Source organism: Hippopotamus amphibius, chromosome 7 (genome assembly GCF_030028045.1).
Source record: "Hippopotamus amphibius kiboko isolate mHipAmp2 chromosome 7, mHipAmp2.hap2, whole genome shotgun sequence".
Taxonomy (NCBI): domain Eukaryota; kingdom Metazoa; phylum Chordata; class Mammalia; order Artiodactyla; family Hippopotamidae; genus Hippopotamus; species Hippopotamus amphibius.
The window spans coordinates 25,217,412-25,238,605 of record NC_080192.1 but is presented as its reverse complement, the minus strand read 5'-3'; the positions used below and the strand labels follow the sequence as shown (position 1 = coordinate 25,238,605).

The following is a 21,194-nucleotide window of genomic DNA, read 5'->3' as shown; positions in this document are numbered from 1 at the left end:
AGATAGAGAAAATGAAAAAGCAGAGGACTTTGTACCAGATGAAGGGACAGGATAGAACCCCAGAAAAACAACTAAATGAAGAGGAGATGGGCACCCTTCCAGAAAAAGAATTCAGAATAATGATGGTGAAGATGATCCAGGACTTTGAAAAAAGACTGGATGCAAAGATTGAAAAGTTTACCAAAGACCTAGAAGAATTAAAGAGCAAACAAACAGAGATATGGAACACAATAACTGAAATGAAAAATACACTAGAAGGGGGCTTCCTAGGTGGCGCAGTGGTTGAGAATCCACCTGCCAATGCAGGGGACACGGGTTCGATCCATGCTCCAGGAAGATCCCACATGTCTCAGAGCAATTAAGCCCATGTGCCACAACTATTGAGCCTGCGCTTTAGAGCCCGTGAGCCACAACTATTGAGCCTGTGTGCTGCAACTACTGAAGCCCACGCACTTAGAGCCTGTGCTCTGCAACAAGAGAAGCCACGGCAATGAGTAGCCTGCGCACCACAACGAAGAGTAGCCCCCACTCACCGCAACTAAAAAGAAAGCCCGCGCACAGCAAAAAATACCCAACACAGCCAATAAAATAAATAAATAAATAAATAAATAAATTTATTAAAACAAAATACACTAGAAGGAACCAAGAGCAGATTAACTGAGGCAGAAGGGCGAATAAGTGACCTGGAAGACAGAATGGTGATAATCACTGATGTGGAAAAGAATAAAGAAAAAAGAACAAAAAGAACTGAAGACAGCCTAAGAGACCTCTGGGACAATGTTAAATGCACCAACATTCACATTATAGGGGTCCCAGAAGGAGACGAGAGAGAGAAAGGACCCGAGAAAATATTGGAAGAGATTATAGTTGAAAACTTCCCTAACATGGGAAAGGAAATAGCTACCCAAGTCCAGGAAGCGCAGAGAGTCCCAGGCAGGATAAACCCAAGGAGAAACATGCCAAGACATACACTAGTCAAATTGACGAAAATTAAAGACAGAGAAAAGTTATTAAAAGCAACAAGGGAAAAACGACAAATATACAAGGGAACTCCCATAAGGGTAACAGCTGATTTCTCAGCAGAAACTCTGCAAGCCAGAAGGGAGTGGCACCATATATTTAAAGTGATGAAAGCAAAGAACCTACAGCCAAGAATACTCTACCCAGCAAGGATCTCATTCAGATTTGACGGAGAAATCAAAAGCTTTACAGACAAGCAACAGCTAAGAGAATTCAGCACCACCAGACCAGCCCTACAACAAATGCTAAAGGAACTTCTCTAAGCGGGAAGCATAAGAGAAGAAAAGGACCTACAAAAACAAAAACAAAACAATTAAGAAAATGGTAATAGGAACATACATATCGATAATTACCTTGAATGTAAATGGACTAAATGCACAGACTGACTGAATGGATACAAAAACAAGACCCATATATATGCTGTCTACAAGAGACCCACTCCAGACCTAGGGACACATACAGACTGAAAGTGAGGGGAGGGAAAAAGATATTCCATGAAAATGGAAATCAAAAGAAAGCTGGAGTAGTGATACTCATATCAGATAAAATAGACTTTAAAATAAAAAATGTTACGAGACAAGAAAGGACACTACCTAAAGATTGAGGGATCAATCCAAGAAGAAGAGATAACAATTATAAATATGTATGCACCCAATATAGGAGCACCTCAATACATAAGGCAAATGCTAACAACTATGAAAGAGGAAATGCAAGGCAGAAATAGAGACACAGGTGTAGAGAATAAACACATGGACACCAAGTGGGGAAAGCAGGGAGGGTTGGGGGGGCATGAATTGGGAGATTGGGATACCAAATTGTACACTCTAAATATATGCTGTTTATTGTGTATTAACTGTATCTCAATAAAAGTTCTTAAAAAAAAAAAAGATGTTGCCAAACATTGCCAGTCAAACAGTATAATATGGAAAGTATTTGAAAAAAAAAATTGAATGTGCTAATAAGTGGTGGAATCTACCTCTAGCTCAGAAAAAGGAAGGTAAGAACCAGAGTAATGTTCTGGTAGAAGATGCCAGTAAGAAAACCCATGCTAGGGAATTGGACACCCCCAGGCCTCTCTGCCCCAAACATAGTCTGGAATTGTCATAAAGTGAATGGAGATAGGCCTCCCTCAGGCAGTCTACCCAGGATCAGGGGCATGGCTAGAGAAGGAAAAAAGGAAATACAGATCTTCCATACTAATCCATCCAGCTTCTACAAATTATGTAAAAAGGACTCAATTGGTACCAGTTATTTTCATAACCCCCCTACTTGGTGCATTATGTATTGTGTAAATATTTTTAACTAGGAGTGATTAGCAATATGAATTATTGGTGGTAGTTTCTAGCTGCAAGTCTTTCAGTACCCCAGATGCAGGGGAATTCTATGATGATTTAAGAGGTTGAGAAACTAATCCAGAAAAGTATATTACAATTGTCTTATAATGTTTTTTTGTTTGTTTGTTTGTTCATTTGTTTTAATGTATTAATGTGCTCTTCATGGAGTTTTCATTGAAATAGCTTTGGTACCTTCGATCTTCTGACACTTGGATATTACCTATAGATATCAATTGGTAGGTGCAGGGAACTATACTAGATGGTATTTATTGACTGATTATCACCTACTTGTGGATAGTTCAGTCTACTCCATCTCACTGACTGAGGTGTCCAAGATGAGGGCACCTCCAGCCAACCACCCATCTTCTCTACTTCTTTTATTCTCATATTCCTTTATTGTCCTCCCCTTCTTTTTTTTTTTTTTTTTTTGCCTCTATAACCATTCTGAAATTTTTTTTCAGTTCTTTGAATATGCTATAGTCTTTCTTCCTTCTGTTCCTTTTTAGCACTGGTTTTAGCACTGTCTGCTGCGAATATCCCTACCCATGTTATGTTGATTCCTATTAAACTTCAGGTCTCAGGTCTTAAGTCAGAAAATCAACTCTTCTTCATTGCCCCTTGTATGAGCTCCCCCGTACACTCTCTAGACAATGTTAGTCATATTTATGTGATCTAACACACGTATATACCAGTAGTTGCCTACACACACACACCCACACACACACACCAAGGGCCAAAAAGTGCCTTTGGTTTTTTAACTAAAATAAAGGACACATTTTTCATTTTCACCAAGAACTTTATTGAACAATGTATTCATCTTTTTGTTCCACTACCTTCTGCCATTATTCAGGCAACTTCATAATTTTACCTTCCCAAAACTTATCTTTTTGAGCAAAGAACTGTTTCAGGTGCCTTTTACAGTCTTCTAGAGAATCGAAATTTTTTCCAATAAGAGAATTTTGTAAAGACTGAAATAAATGGAAATTCGAAGGTGCATTGTCTGGTGAGTATGGCAGATGAATCAGAACTTCCCAGCCAAGCTGTAACAGTTTTTGTCTGGTCATCAAAGAAACATGAGGTCTTGCATTATCCTGATGGAAAATTAGATGTTTTCTGTTGACTAATTCTGGATACTATTCGTCGAGTGCTGCTTTCAGTTGGTCTAATTGGGAGCAGTACTTGTTGGAATTAATCGTTTGGTTTTCCAGAAGGAGCTCATACTAGAGGACTTCCTTCCAATCCCACCATATACACAATATCACCTTCTTTGGATGAAGACTGACCTTTGGTGTGGTTGGTGGTGGTTCATTTTGCTTCCCCCATGATCTCTTCCATTCTACATTGTTGTACAGTATCCACTTTTCATCACCTGTCATAATTTGTTTTAAGAACGGAACATTTTCATTATGTTTCAGTAGAGAATCGCATGTGGAAATACAGTCAGGAAGGTTCTTTCACTTATGTAAAACCCAAACATCAAAACGATTCACATAACCAAGGTGGTGCAAATGATTTTCAACGCTTGATTTGGATATTCTGAGTATGTCAGCTATCTCCCGCATGGTATAATGTTGATTGTTCTCAATTATTGTTTCGATTTGATCGCTATCAACTTCAGCTGGTCTACCTGACCATGGAGTATCGTCCAGCGACAAATCTCCAGCAGGAAACTTCGCAAACTACTTTTGACATGTTCAATCAGTCACAGCACCTTCTCTATACACTGCACAAATCTTTTTGTGTGTTTCAGTTATTTTTACCTTTCTTGAAATAATAAAGCATAATATGCCAAAAATGTTGCTTTTTTCTTCCATCCTCAATATTAAAATGGCTACACAAAAATTCACCAATTTTGATGTCTTTTTTTAAATGCGCGCTGATATGACAGCTGTCACATACAATCTAACAAAATTATTTCGAACGAAGTTAAAGACAAGTAAGTGCTACTGGAACCATGTAACGGAAAAATATGAACTTTTTAGCCCACCCAATACACACATGTATACATTTATAGGCACGCGCGCACACACACAGACACACACACACAAAGCTCTATAAAAAGACTGTCTCTCTTGCTCACTGTTATAATTCCCAAGAATTAGCACACTTAGCACACAGGAGTGTTCAATAAGAATTTGTTGAATGAAAGAATTAGTTTTTAAAATGTCCTAATTTTGTTCAAGTCTATCAACCTTGGAAATCAAACAGTATATTATGGAAAATATTGTCTCCATTGACATTTTCATGGTCTAAAAAATAATAGTTATGTGTTTTGTTAGTTTTAGCTACATTTTCACATTTTGCTTATGTTTTTATGGAAATGTAGTTTGGGGAGCAAAAACTTATAAAGCCTTTTTGGCACAAGTCCCTAGAAGAGCTATATAAGTAGCTGGGTAACTTTTTAAATAATCTCATACATTTTGTAAGAATATGAGCAGTAGCGTGAACATAGAACAGCACCAAATCAAAACAAAACAAAACATAAGGTACTTATTTTGGCTCCAAGTCTGCCAAAAAACCATTTCTATTTCTCTTTTTATTGATAAGACTTAGACATTAAAAAAAAAAAACCTCTATTTTAATCTTTTGTACATTTACTCATCTTACAATTTTGTAAAGCTAAAGAATTTAAAATTTGATTAGTAAAGTAAAATGCAATGAGTAATATGCAATGCTTTCAAATTAATCTGAACATTACATCAGTAAAATATATTGGAAATATATGAAACTTTCCTAATTAAAATCACTACAATGGCTCCCAGCACTCTAGGGAATAAATACTAAAAGTTTTAGGCCAGCATACAAGGCCCTTTAAAATCTAGCCCCAATCCATGTTTCAAAGTTTTCTTTCACTATTCTTGTAGATCTTCTACTTGTTATTCTGGTATAGCCATTTGCTATACCAGAACACAGGAGATACTTAAATGTTAGTTAGATGTTAGAAACTGGGTTTGCTTTAACCAATGTACGTAAAGTTTGGGGGGCCTTCATCTAGACCAGTGTTTCTCAGACTTTAGCTTGCATCAGAATCACCTGGAGGGCTTGTAAAACTCAGATTTGGGGGCTCCACCCAAAGACTTTCTGATCAGTTGGTCTGGGCTGGAGTCTGAGAATTTGCATTTCTTACACATTTCCCAGGTGATGCTGATGCTGATGGCCCAGGAACCACACTTTGAGAACCACTGGTTTGCTTGTTAACGTCAGCTAAACCTGAAGGCTGAAAATGCAAGTTCAGTACGAATTGAGCTGCCTTTGTTCAACAGAAGAATGATCCTTTGAAAACTAAGTCAGATTATACCACTTTTCTGCTCAAAAATCTGCACCAGCTCATCATTTCATTCCAAGTAAAAGCCGCCGTGCTATCAGTGGCCTACAGGCCCACATTATTTGCCTCACATCTCTAGTCTCATCTCCTGCCACCCTCCAAACCCCATTCTGATGCAGCCACACCAACCTCCTTGTTTTTATGTGGACACATTAGGCACCTTCCTGTCTGAGGACGTTCGCTCCAGGTATTCCATCTGCTTAGATATTCCTCTCCATTTAAATATTTGGCCAGTTTTTTTACTGTCTTCAATTCTTGGCTCAAATCTCACCTTTTTAATGATGAGGCCTATCCTAACTCAATACTGCATCTTGTTATGATCTCACTTATGTGTGGAATCTAAAAAACCAAACTCATAGAAATAGAGAAGAGATTCGTGGTTTTCAGAGGTGAGGAGTGGGGGGCTGTTGTGGCAAAATTGGTAAAGGTGGTTAAAACACAAAGCAAAACAAAACAAAACTTCCAGTTAAAAGATTATGCTTTGGGGATGTAATGTACAACATGATAGCTGTAGTTAATACCATACTGTATATGTGAAAGTTGCTAAGAAAGTAGATGGTAAAATTTCTCATCACAAGGACAAAAATTATAACTATGTGAGGTGATGGATGTTAACTTATCGCAGTGATCATTGCACAATTATCCATATACCAAATGATTATGTTATACACCTTAAGCTTATACAGTGCTGTATGCCTAATATTTCTCAATAAAACTGGGGGAAAATGAAAAAAATACTGCATCTTGTCACACCTCATTCCAAATCCCTGGCACCTTGGATCCTTAACTTGTTTTATTTTTACTTCTATGGTGATAAAAGCACTTATCACCTTCTAACATACTATATACTTCATTTATTAATTACATTTATTGTCTGTCTTCTCTGCTAGAATATAAGCTCTTCGAGTGCAGAGGTCTTTGTTTTGTTCCTGAACACATCCTAAGCCCTTGGCACATAGTAGGCACTCAGTATATACCCACTGAATGAACAAAGGAATGACTGAAGGAGTGAATATGTCAGGTACATTGTACAACATACTGTTTCAGGTCAATGCTATGTAACAGTATCTTTTTGAAAAGGTTGCCTGTTGCTGTACAAGACAGTTAATTTGAGTTACTCAATGACAAATTAATTTCGTTTCCTGTTTTATCTGCTTGTTAGTCCATACATTCTTATTTTTAGACATTTCTACTAGTGGTCTGAGGATGTGGAATACACACATACACATATGTAATTAAATATATCCTGTACAAAATGGTGTTAAGGCTGAATATGTTCTAGATTGAAACAGTTTCATAAGCAGATCCTTCAGTCAGCACATGGAGTTAAAGAAATTACATTTTAGTCCCTAAGGTACAGTGGATTTTAAAGAAGTAATTATCTTTGACATAAGGTATTTTTAGTCAATAAAGAGTAAAAACTCTATAGTATTATTTCCCACTGTCTATCTTATAGGACAACAGTTATTATAATACTAGCTTTCATTTCTTGGGGGCTTACTATATGACAGGCAACACACTAAACATTCCACATACTTTAGCGTATATAGTTCTCATTACAACCCTGTGGGGAGAAAGAAATCGAAGTCCAAAGAGCTTCAACAGCTGGCGTAGGGTTACACAGCCCTAAGGGTCGCAGGGAAAGCTTCTACTCTAGATCTGTTTGAAACCTATTAAAATGAAAGTCTGCGTACAGCAACGAGCAGGAATAAAACAGAGTTCTCAGAGAAACGTTATGATGTAAATCCGAATTTGGGGATCAGTGTCGAAAGTGATCTGTTCCACATTCTGTCTTCCACAAGCTAAGAGAGAAAGCTTGTAACAAGTAATACCACTCATATTTCATGTAAATATCTCCTGCCAGATGTTAAAACTGTGTTTTCAAGAGCAATAGAATTTCTCCTTTAAGTTAAAAACAAACCCAAGATTTTAAATGATTGTTTCCCATTGTATGGCTCCTTTCCTGTCACTGTTTTTGACCTAGAACATGGAGTCCTTGGTGGGGAAAGGAAGGGCACGATCATTCATCTCCATTACCAGTCTGGAAGTGGTTTCTGTGATCTGATAATTTCTGAGTTGACAGACCTGTAAATGCTCATGTAGTTAGAAGAACTATTCATCCACCCTGGACTTTTACTTAAGCTCTACATACATCCTTCATAGTCACGTTTCAGATAATGTCTCATTAATTGAGCAGATCCTTGAAAATTCTACTCTTTTTTCAAATAAACCTCTTGAAGTTATGCCAACAAAAAAGCAGAACCATTCTGTAATAGTTCAGTATTTGGGGGGAGAGTAGGGAATTATTGTTACATTCTAAATTAATTTATGATACAGTGGTACATTAGAGCAGAGTCAACCAAATTGCATTCACAATGAAACGAAAAACCTGTCATTTTTCAGGTGTTCAGATTCACTGCAGAGATGAACATTAGAATGACCCAAGTGCAGATAACCACTCTTTTATTTCATCAGTTTGAGTCCATTATTGTCTGCATCCTACTCATAAATTTGGTCTTAAGATAATCCTAACTGTATCTCCCTCTTCATCATTCTTTTTTCTCTTCTACTAGTCATCTTATTTTCCAAAATGTAGTGCTATAGGAAACAATTTTACTTCATGGAGAGTGAGAAAGGGGATTGTTTTTATGAATATTGTACTGTTTCCACCTAACAGATTGAAAATTCTTACCCCTTATCAGTGAAATTAGCTGATGTGTGTGAGTGGATTATCTGAGTGAATTTCATGACCTCTCTTCTGTGGGCGAGCAAGTGACGGATGGAGAGTCATCTCTTTTGTACAAATCAACCTTTTTTTTCCAGTAACCGTGCATTCACTTACATTTGCAAGCATCAGGGGCAGAGAAAGGTCTTCTGAGGTCCCGGTAGAAGCCTGGCTTACATCGTTGGCAATGCTGACCTTCTGTGTTGTGCTGACAGTCACTGCAGACGCCACCACTACGATTCCCTGATGCCTCCCACACATTAATGTCAAAGTGACAGGCATCGGCATGTCCATTGCACTTGCAGGCTGGGAAAAAGAAGCATGGGAGGAAAACAAAGAAAAATAAAATGACAGGTTCCTCTAATATTCAGGCAGTTAAAAGTAGGGTAAGCTGATTGCTAATTTTTTAAAAATTTAGTTTTTTCAGACTCATAGACATAGAGAACAGACTTGTGGTTGTCAAGGGGGGGGGAGGGGGGAGGGATGGAGTGGGAGTTAAGGGTTAGCAGACACAAACGATTGTATATAGAATGGATAAACAACGAGCTCTTTCTGTATAGCACAGGGAACTATATTCAGTATCCTGTGATAAACCATAATGAAAAAGAATATTTTAAAAAGAATGTATGTGTATGAATACATACATGTATATGTATGTATAACTGAATCACTTTGCTGTACAGCAGAAATGAACACAATATTGTAAATCAGTTATACTACTGTCATTAAAATTATTTTTTTAATAGTATACATTTTCACAGTACAAGATTCAAAACAGTATAAAAAGGTTTATACATTAAGAACTCTAGTCTCCCCATCCCCATTCACCCTGTTTCCTCTGGCCTTCAGTAGCTTCTTTCCTTTCTTCCTTCCTTCCTTCCTTTCTTCCTTCCTTCTCTTTCTCCTCTCCCTCCCTCCAAGCCTAGAAGGAACCTTCTAGTGGTCCCAGGTTAGTAACTTGGCAGATAAACTGATTTACCTTTCATCAAGTACTATTCCTCAGCTATTGTTTTACTGATGAGTATGAGTTAGTCTCTTATAGAAGCCTTAATTTTCTTATAGAAGAGGCTTGCAGAGTTTCTTATGTAACAGTTTCTCAAAGGCATTTCTAAGATTATCAGTCAATAGCGCCAAGTGACAAGTCTCTGTGTTCCATATGTATTTAGATATGCAGCTGGTTTTTGTGGAAAGGGCCAGAATGGCACTCTAGGAATTTAGGAGAAATTCTTCAGATTCTTTTGATGAGTGATTTAGAATAAGGATCCGGACTTTTTTTCTGGAGGTCAATTGTATTTGAAAATGTTTGTGCTATTGTTTTTCATTGTTTTCTTGATGTGTTATGACATTTTGACCAGATTCATAGTCTTTAAAAAGCATATTGTAAGATAATTTAAGATTTATGCTTAGAGGAAATCCTTTACATTTCCTAGAAACAAAAATAAATCAATTATGATTCCAAATTATGTATGGGAAGAGACTTCTCACAATTTTACCCACTGTACTGCCTTTAAATCCTAGTAAAATTGAAGTTTGTGAGTGTAAACATTGTTACAGGCATGTGTACTTCTCTGTGCATGTGTATTTCTAATTCATGTGTATTTCATTTTGAATTGAAAAGAAAAAAAATGATTCATGTTCCCATATTTTTTACCCTTTTATCTAATCTCCAACCTCAAACCCAAAGTTAGCCATGGCAATGTAGTCTCATTCTTGAGGAACTGGCTTAGTTTTAAATCTAATTTGTCATTACAAGTATCATAAGTGAAAAGAAAGGCATTATGGTATTACAGAAAAAAGGCATTTAATTTGGAGTCTGAAGACTACAGATCAAGTCTTGACTCTATCATTTACTAACTTTGGCAAGTTACTTAATCTTACTGAGCCTCAGTTTCCTGATCTCTAAAATGGGATTAATACCACCTACTTTATAGGGTTGTTTTGAGAACTGAATTCAAGATAGCTATTTTCATGATTACAATTCAGTATCTCAGCTATGAAGGTAATTGCACATTCTAATCCTTGGTTGCCCTTGTGTCCAGCCATGTTTTTATTATGTCAAAGTCTCAAGGAGGGTGCTTAGGTCCCACAGTGTCCCAGCAAATGGGCAACACATTCTTGGCAAAATAGTATATCGGTGACTTTGCAAGTAGTAATTGTTTCCAATATCTGAAGTCACAGTGGGCAGTGATATGGGCTATGTTTGTGTAGGTTACAGTGTCTGTCACCTACCACTTTATATTGTGTTTATAGAGACAACAAGAAGTCGACAGATGTTTACTTTACAAAGCAGACTTTGAGTCTGTGGGTTTGGTACTTACTTCTGCATTCTTTTGGAGACCCTGTTTTGCCATCAGCTGCCTCCCAGGGGCGGTCATTGTATAAAGGTGCACAGTGTTGGCAGTGGGTGCCTGCTGTGTTGTGCTTACACATACACTTTCCATGAACCTGCAAACAAAAACAAGTGAGAGCTATGAGCACAAACAATGCTAGGAAAGAACACTCTTCCCACAACCTCCTCTCATTGGTTGGCTTTAGCCATGACATTCATTCATTTTTCCGAAGAAGTTAGTCATCAAGATGAAAGATCCTTTCTTTAGTTTGTCTTGTTGTTAATTCATATCCTTGACTGTAGGATATGTGACCCGAATGAACAATTCTGAGATACTAAGCATTTGCTTAAATGTTTAATACCTTTCTTTTTTTTTTCATTCTTTACACAAAAGTAATACATCTTCAGTATAGAAAATTTAGAAATCTATAATCCCATCACAAAGTGACATCACTGTCAACATTTGAAGCATATATTTAAAGTACTTTAAAAATAAAATTATATTTAATAAAAATTTTAAAAGTACAATTATATTCAAAACTTTTTTTCACATAACAGTGTATTGAGATCATCATTTCATGTCATTAAATATTCTTGTACAACATACATTTTAATGGCTCCCTGTATGATGTAAAATTTATTTGACTAATCACCTGTTTTTGGTTATTTAGGCTTTTAAATATTTTTATATATTATATTTTAATTCTGTAATGAATATCCTTGTAGCTAACTATTTGTGTACATCTTAATATGGAATGTGTTTTCTAGAAGTAAAATTGAACAGTCAACATTTGTATATTTTTAAGGCTTTGAAAACATTTTGTCATAATGACAAGGCATCTTTTTTTTTAATGCCACAATTCAGAGTAGTTAAGGGGTTTTATTTATTTATTTATTTAAAAAGATTATTTATTTATTTATTTTTGGTTGCATTGGGTCTTTGTTGTTGCACTCAGGCTTTCTCTAGTTGTGGCGAATAGGGGCTACTCTTCATTGTGGTGCACGTGCTTCTCAGTGCAGGCTTCTCGTTGTGGATCACAGGCTCTAGGTGCGTGGGCTTCAGTAGTTGCAGCACGTGGGCTCAGTAGTTGTGGAGCACGGGCTTAGTTCTTCCGCGGCATGTGAAATCTTCCCGGACCAGGAAGCGAACCCATGTCCCCTGCATTGGCAGGCAGATTCTTAACCACTGCACCACCAGGGAAGTCAAGGGGATTTTTAAAATAGTATTTCTGGGGCTTCCTAGGTGGCACAGTGGTTAAGAATCCGCCTGCCAATGCAGAGGTCACGGGTTCGATCCCAGCTCCAGGAAGATCCCACATGCCACGGAGCAACTAAGCCCGTGTGCCAAAAAAAAAAAAATAATAATAATAAAATAGTATTTCTCACAATGAGGAATACTTTAGTGGAATTATCTGGGATCTGAGAGTTTTATGAGAATTTTAATATTTTTTGTATTATCTCACCAATAATTTCTCAAAATTTATATTTGGTATCATCTGGAATACTTCCTAATAACTAAGTATTGCCCTGAATTCCAGTAGCAAAATGCATTTATTGATACATGATGTCACGACTGTACAAATGAACACTTTGTAAAGCAGCTCAGAATGGGATTCTCAAATCTGGATCTGTGAGGTGGTGGTGTTGTTGTTATTGTTTTCTTGAGAAACAGTACAGGAGGTGAATCAGCATAAAGATAATAAATTATATCAACCAGTCAACAATTATCTAATGAACATCTACAAGAGGGAGCTGCTGTGTTAGGCAATGTTTTGTACACAGAGCATTACCAACATGATTTCTGTCTTTAAGCAAAGTACAATGTAGCTGGAGAAAAAACAATTTACATAGAAAAAAATTACAGATAAACAAGACAATAAATAAACACCTAAGAAACAAAATATTGGAATTCAAAAGATGAAAAATCACCATAGATTAGCAGTTGTTGAGGGCTTTATGAGAGGGATTGGGTTTTAAGATGGTTCTTGAAGTCGGACAGTATTTTTGACAGGCAGAAGGGAAGAGACTTTCCAGGAAGAGGAAATAAAATTAACCAAGCTGTGGTGCTAGGAGGCTAGGGAAACTCTGTGAACAAAGTTTATTTCAATACAACCAAAATATTCTGACTGTGATGATAAAGGACTACTGAAAACAACATGTACATAGATGGCCAGAAACAAAATGAGTCTTAGAGTTCCACAAATGTGGAAATAACCACAAGCAGTACATTGATGCACTACTTACTGCTGGACCTAATTTAACACTTAAGTTGTGTTGTCTTACCCAGGATCCCCTTTCTCTTCTCATTCTCTTGGTATGTATGTCTTTGGTTCCACTGGTAGAGACACTCTGAAAATAGCATATGCATTATCCAAGTGTGTTATATGACTACTGTGGACCTTTATGCACAAAGTTCAAGTGCAGGAATGATTCAGGGCTTGAAGGACCACAGGCTACTTGTGAGTGAATCACATGAGGCCCAAGAGTCATAATCTGGGAAATTTCATGAATAATAATTTTTGTGGCCATCTTGCTGAATTTAATTTCTGTGTATTGTAAAGTAAGGTTTTTGTGCTTAATGAAAATTAATTATAGCTGTCCTTTTAGTTCTTAGGGATTAGCCAGGATATAGATTTTTTAAATGGTAGAATTGACTTGGAGTACAATGATGTTCAAAAATTTTTGTTGATCTTCTTTATAGAAACTCAGCTAATATTATAGATTCAACTTATTGGTTTTGTTCTTGGAATGCCCAAATGTAAGGTGAGTTATAGTTACCTATTTTCTTGGGCTTTTCTTTGTGACTACTTCTGCTAGGAGCTGTTTATACATATAGTCACGTGGAGTTGTAAGAGTTTACCATACATCACTATTCACATGTCTAGTCAAGAGCTAAAGACAAATTTGTACTTAAATTTGGAGATCTGCAGGAATTCAATTTCTACTGCTAAGAATGAGGTCTTCTCATCCTAGCTCCTGGATATCTAATTTTTCATATATTCTGGTGAAATGCTCCAGTCTAACTGCTTTTTATTAAATATTTAAAATTCAGCATTCCTTATCATCATAAAAAAAATAGAAATTCTATCAAACAACTCCTATCAAAAAAGAATGGTGGGGATATGTATATAAAAACAGATGATTGAACTTGGTGTACCCCCCCAAAAATAAAAAAAATAAAAAAAAAAAGAATGGTAACATTCTTTTTTTTTTTAATTGAAATACACTTGATTTACAATGTTGTGTTAATTTCTGCTGTACAGCAAAGTGATTCAGTTATGCATATATATACATTCTTTTTCATATTCTTTTCCATTATGGTTTATCACAGGATATTGAATATAGTTCCCTGTGCTCTACAGTAAGACCTTGTTGTTTATCCATTCTATACATAATGGTTTGCATCTGCTAACCCCAAACTCCACCTTCTTCCCTCCCCCACCCCCCTCCCCCTAGGCAACCACAAGTCTGTTCTCCATGTCTGGGAGTCTGTTTCCGTTTGGTAGATAAGTTCATTTGTGTCATAACTTAGATTTGCAATGGTAAGAGTCTTTAAAGGCTCTCAGTAAAAGAAGGATGAGTCTTTGTTTACTTGTACTAGATCCTGATTTCAGACAAAATGGAGTCTTTTGGAAAACAATAAGAAAAATCTTCCAAAGTTGAAGGATTTAGTGAAGTGAAGGCATACTTATGTAGCTGACACACGTAAGTAGCATAATGAAGATTAGTGGAAAAAGCAGTTTTGTAATTGCCTAAATTCTATAACCCGTGGAAAAAAATAAAACAAATCACTACAGACAAAATACCCAGGATACAAATATTTGATAGAATTAGAGTCAAAATTCCTAGAATAAACCATCCCTAATTCATACTGCTGTTAAGGAGATTATATGGAATACTATCTGAGGAGGGCATTTGAAACAATGTTAAGAAGTCTAAAGTAAATATAGTAGAGACAAAGTCAATAACTGCTATCTGTATAAAACTCTAAGTATGGTCCCTGAGGCTGTGTCTTGATAGAGTACATAGGATTTTCCCTGGGGAGAAAAGATAAGGAACTGCAAAGAAATATTCTGGGAATAGTCAATAAGTACACCAGAGGACATGTGTTGAATAAGTAGGTTCTGTCTAGACCATGGAATACATTAAATAGCTTAAGAATGATGAATGTATCCTGTAATACTGAAGATCCATTAGAGAATTTTCAGTAAGGAAGTGATTGAAAGGTATATTAAATATACTTTATTTTCCTCTCTTTTAAAAGGTTTCCTTTTATCTGCTATCTTGTCTGTTATGTTTTCTTGCCCTTCCTCCTTTATTATTTCTTTTCCATATTTTTTTTACCCCAGCTTATACTTTCCAACAGCCAACAGCAGTTACATGTATTTTCTGATAATGTTCAGAATTTTAAAATGTTGTTAATTTTTATTTTATTGCTTTTTTGCATCCTTCCTATTTTTAAAACAACCATTATTGCATACTGTATAAATATAGATGCTGCAAATTATTGCTACTTTTCTTTGGAGGAACTAAGCTATCATTATAATAAGTCAGTTATCAAGTTTGGTCTTAGAATGCCCAAGGCCTGTATGTAATTTCACCCAACTCATAGGTTAGTCCTGGCCCACAAATTCCAAGCCTCAGGAGGCCACAGACATTCAGGGAAGCCTCATCAAACATTCACATGTATCACAAGATGATGTGGACAGGTCAGTTCCCTCTGGAGTAAGGATTTCAGAGCATTCCCTCGTTCCCACATGCCAAGGATTGGGATGAACCTCCCAGGGTCTGAAAGATGCCAGCCCAGCAAATATTTCTGCACACAGAAAAATTCAAGGAGCTGTCATTTTGAGAATTACCAAAAATAGCTGTAAATAATTACCTAGACCATTTGAAACAAGAAATCCTTCCTCAGCGATACAACTGTTGCTGTTCAAGCTTGAAAGATCATCCACTATTTGATGCTCGTGAAAAATGTGCAAGTAAAACTAGGTTTTCATTGAAAAAAAAACAAACAAACAGAAAAAGGAAACTTTAGTAACAGGTTAAACATAGCTCTTGTTTAGTACACAAACATAAGCTAGACAAAGCAAGAAAATGGGATTGTGTATCTAAGGCTTCGTTAAAGAAGAGTGGTGTCTAGCTGTGTAATTGGACAGTGAGAAGTCTATTTTAACAACATATCTACAACTCCTAATTATTCAAGAGGTATATGTTGGCATTTTGGATATTCTATGAATTTCATAAACCCCTCTACTATACTGAGAGTATGTTTCTCTGTTGATGTCAGAAGCTTTCCTACATATATCTGAAAATGAGCAGGACCCTGTGGGACTCCTGGGCATGAAAGCCTTTCTGTGTCCCCCATTTCTTGTTTGCAGGGAATAGCCTTCAGCCTCCATGACCTTCCCTGAGTTCCAAAGGGCAGGTCCAAATAGTTGCTAATCAGGGAAGGGCAGGGATGCAGATACAAGGGAGGAGCAGCCAAAAAACAAATAGTGCAGACTTGGGGCAGGGTCCTGGTTCTGCCTCAAGGGACACACATCACTATCTTTGAGCTCTTTACAGAATTAAAATCCCCAGCAAATGGAAGATGTTCGCATTACTCTTTCCAAAGAAACTTGTCAAGAGACTACCTGAGGCCAGATGAAAGGAACCAGAGAAGCTCATTAGGAGACTACCAGAGGTCAGATTAAAAGAATGCAGGCTCTGCATACACCCTGATCCTTATTAGCAACTCTGCCCTTGAACCATGCTATAAAACTCCTCACCAAATCCTCCCGGGTTGGGACACACACTTTTGAGAGGCACAAGCCCGCTTTGTCCCCCTTTGCCTAGCAAAGCAATAAGCCTATTCTTTTCTACTTCACCCAAAACTCTCTCCCTCTCCAAGATTCAATTCAGCACTGGTGCACAGACACCAAGTTTTAGCCATCATATCTAATAATATTTATTTGTTACTAATATTAACCTACTTGCAAGTCATTTTTAGCCATATTTATCCTACAGGGAGGGAATCATACAAACTTTGACCCAGTAATTTAAGGAGTTACTGGAACAGCTTGCTCATTAATACCTGTGTGTTTTGGTGACAAAGATTATATGTTAGAAGCAAATAGACATGGAAGAGAAAATACCACTCCTTCATATGTAAGGCTATAGAAGAAAGAATGTAGGTGGGGGCAAAATGAGGAAATTATTGTCTTCCAAGTCCATCACTGGAAGATACACTTGTCTTGCTTAGAAAAGCTGCTTTTTAATTATTCTTTTTTGGGGCAGAAGGTCTTCTAGTAGTCAGCAAACATAGAGTTGAGGAAATTAGCCATGGCAGGAGGTTGTGAGAATCTGGTCATTGGTAATGTCAAGCATATGGGTTAGACAATCACTTATGAAGATGTTGTAGAATATTAAACATTAGATGCAAGATTGGCTTTGACAGCTTGTATGGTCCTTCTAGTTTTAAGGTTCCATAATTCTAAACCCTGCTTTGCTGTATTGTGAATACTGCCTGGTTGTAGGCAATTACCCATAATCCTTTCTGAGCTACCAGATAAGACTTAAATGTCATATGGCTGAATCCTGTTAATATCTTACCAATGCAGAATGTTTCTTAATGATGTGAAAGTCAAACAAGGGAGAGCTAGGAGAATATCTCTTCTTTTTTTGCAGGCACTACCTGATGTGGCACAAATGAAAGAGTAAATAAATGTTAATAAGCTCTGAAGATGGATTTGCATTTGTCAATAATGACTGTACCTAAACTAAAATAAGTTATATTCTTTCTGATTTTTCTCCTACTCTTTTCCTCCTTCTGTACTGGATTTCCCCCATTACTTGTAACTAAAATAATCACAGACTGTCATTCTAGCACCTGCCTTCCAAATAAAGGTGTATTTCATCATCTAGTTATGCTCACCACAGACATTTCCATAATGGAATGACCAAAGCAAATAATCAATCTGCTTAAAGCTTTGGAGGACTCAAATTAACTGAATTCTTTTATGAATGTCTGATAAAATTTACTTCCCATCTGCTTTCCAAGAAAGAAAGGACCACCTGTTGTTTGTGTCCTACTAAAATTTATAATGAAAGTTAGTGGAAAAAAGCTTTTACAGCTAAATGGTCAGAAATTCTTAAATTTTATCAATTGAGTAATTTCCTTGAGCTCTTGTGCCATTATTATTTACATATACATGATTTTATTTTCATTCTTTACCATTCAACTTTGAATTTCAATGGAAAATGAATATTCTTTCATACCATCATTAGAACTTTAAAAAAATGTTTGTGAAAAGAGGATACAAACAGTGCCTATTCTATGAACCTGGAAAATGCCCACTTAAAGGCAGCTGTGGCAATTCCGGACCTCCATTTAACTATGACAAATGATTTAGAAAGTGGAACAATGCTTTGCAGCAATGTAAGACAAAATGTAAAGGCAAAAAACTGATTTAATTTCTAAAGAGATAGTATGTCTCTTTTAGAGAAAAGGATTAACTTCTAAAAGAATGAACTTCTTATGTGACAAGAGATAAATTCTAATAACGGGCTAGCCTGTTAGAACCTGCTCCTCTTAAGCAGGACAAAAACAGGCACAACAATGCTGCAGCACAAACCTTTGAATGGAAAGCATTGTGAGGAAGACGTTTCATTAACGAATAAAATATTCCCCTACCCCATTAAAGGTTTGCGTGTTTTAATTTAACAGAAGAAGTGGGAGTTCTATGGTGAATATGAAGCATAATAATTGAGTTTGACAAAAGGGGGCTTGAAACATACCGTCAGAATGGGATAAAATAGGTTGATGGCTGAGTATTCAACATCCTTGCCCAATAATACATATAGCAAGAAGGTAAGAAGTTGAAAAGTTCTGCAATCTATTCCTTGGTCTATACTTGAACACTAGAGAAAACGGGTCTTGTAAGACAGCATGGGCAATAAAATAAAGATAGGAATAGAGCAGAAACAATTACGATTAAAGAATGAAAATCATCTCTGAGAGGCCTCTCTCTTCCCAGTCAGCCTGCTGCCTGCAATTCTTCCTATCGGGACTCATTCCTTTAGCTTCTGAATGGTGTTTTAGGTTCAAGAGCTCCCTACAAAACTGTACTTAAGCTCGGAAGGCATAAATCCTTAAATTATTAGTAACAAACATATCAGCAGGGACTATAACCATCTGTTCGCAATCCTCAGACTGTACTCAGAGTTGCTTAAAGGAGGAAGTAGCTTCCTCGTGGAGGGAAAGGGAAGGTGTAAAGCGGAGAGGCAAGGAGCCAAAGACAAACTGTGCCTACTTCATTATTTTGCCAAGAACCTTGCTCTGGCTAACAAACCTGGAAAAAAAAAAGCAAAAACAAAAAACATGCATGGAACCAATACAAAATAAGAAAACTGCATTTAAGCACACTGTATGGTAATCATGTGTTTATATACCTCTCCCCACTAAATCGTAAGCTCTTGCAGGGAAGAGACATGGCTTAAATTTCTCTGAATCCCCAGTAACTGGCATATAATAGGTTTTCAATCAATATGTGTTAATTTTTTTTTCCATTCAGTCAATACATATTCAATGGAGCATTGAGAACCTTAGTTATTGAGTGTAGTTCCATTTTAAAAACTTCTCAAGAAGGCAGGGTGCTAATTATTCATTTGAAGTGGGAATAGGATACTTTTGTTTGTCACAGAGCAGGATTTTGGGCAGAGTAGGATTCAAAGACATCCAGCTTTGTCCAGAGTGCTTCTGTCAAGGCATATTGGTAAATATGATGTTATGTACGACAGTGAGTCAAAACTTATCAACACTCTGGTTATATTAAAACCTCTGTAAAGTCTACAAAGTGCGGATAATTTTTGACTCACCCTCGTATAGTGGTCATCTATAGTTGCTCTGGGAAAACTACTGTAAACCCAAGGAACATGGATTAGTCAGGGAGGGAAATGGGAACAATAAAGATGAAGAAGAAGAAGAAGATGGTGCTAAATAATAACAGTAACAGTAGTAGTTAACATTGACTAGCACTTGCTATGTACCAGGCACTCTTCTAGGCATTGTATAAATATAATTCATTGCATTTACACAAGAATAAGGTAGGTATAATTATTACTGCCATTCCACAAATGAGGAAATTGAAGCCCAAGAAGTGTAAGTAATTTGCCCAAGATCACAAAGCCAACAAGTGGTGGAGGTATTTGAATTCTAGCAGTCTGACTCCAGACTCACCACCTTAACCCTTCAACTACACTATTATAAGACCCTGGGGAGTAGGATTTTTGAGGGATCTACTTTGGCCAGATCTCTTCAGTGTGTTACTTAAATAATATTCTTATGTTTCAAACCAATTTGTCCTTGAAGAGCTCCTTGGGACAAAGGTTGGTTTGGATTCAAAGTGAGCCATTTCAAGGGTATTCTGTTCTTGAATGGATTATTTGTCCTATTCCTCTGGGAGAAGCCCAGCAGTTTTGGAGATAGGTGAATATAGGAAGATTGGCCCCCATTTCCCACATCTGGCATGAATAAGTTCAGGGCATGTACAGGTAGAGGATACTTTTAGATTCTCATTTGTTCAGTGTAAAATCTGTCTGTACACTGAAAATTCTGATGCCTCCTAGGGGCATTTCTGGGCCACTGCAAGTGTTAACGTCTTAACTTATCAGAAACTCCCCTGAATAAATTTGCAAATGGGGATAACAGGAATGTAAATGAATTCTAATTAAAGATTTGCTCTTTGTGAATAGCCTCCCTTTTGTTATCTGCTCTCCCTATTAGATATGATCTGGTAGGGATAGATAGTAATATTATGTAGTATGATGGCTTTTACAGTTAGTTTTAATTTATAAAGAATGGTAAGTGAAAACACTGCACAGCCTAATGATTCAGGTCAATTTTAGATTCAGGTTGTTGACTTATTTCCATTTTTTTCATGTACAAAATGTTGTATGCCCCAAAGCTTTGATTTATATATCTAAATGGCAGTTTTTCTGTGCCTTTGTGCATGCTATTTAGTGTAAGAAATCAAGTGTTGAAGTAGTATTCAGAAGCATAAGAACACACACACAAAATTTCCAAATGCGACTAAATCTGTGTATTCCAAGTTGTGGACATTAATTTTAAGAGTTCATAAAGATGTGTTTCAGCAGGCCTTTGTTTTGTAGTGTTACAGCTAGAACTAAGAACTAAAAATCAAGTTTTGTGGTTTATCTTTCAACATACATCATGATGCTTTCTGCAAAATTAGATGATTGGTCAAAACCAAAACAAAGCAAAAACAAATTTTCCAAACCCACTCACTTGCAGAAAGGAAGGCAGAAACTGCTCCAGGACAGAGAAAAAAGCATTTTGGGCCTTCCAAATAAATTTCAAAACACTTTTGAGTTTAAAAATATTGTTAATCAGGTAAACTCATTTAAAAGTCAAGTGAAAGAAGGTTTTAAAATATTCCCATTGTTTTAAAATGTAGTATT

The 21,194-nt window shown here is 36.7% G+C and overlaps 1 protein-coding gene across 2 annotated transcripts in view; it reads right to left on the bottom strand.

Annotated features, from left to right (window-relative positions):
* The window catches only part of NTN4 (netrin 4), a 116,084-nt gene that overhangs the window by 38,564 nt on the left and 56,326 nt on the right, over positions 1 to 21,194 (bottom strand). For both annotated transcript variants that reach the window (XM_057743024.1, XM_057743025.1), the window contains exons 4-5: positions 10,723 to 10,849; positions 8,522 to 8,710 (exon numbers count right to left, since the gene is read on the bottom strand). In XM_057743024.1, coding sequence (XP_057599007.1) covers positions 8,522 to 8,710; positions 10,723 to 10,849 — 316 coding nt within the window. The remainder of the gene's footprint in view (positions 1 to 8,521; positions 8,711 to 10,722; positions 10,850 to 21,194) is intronic.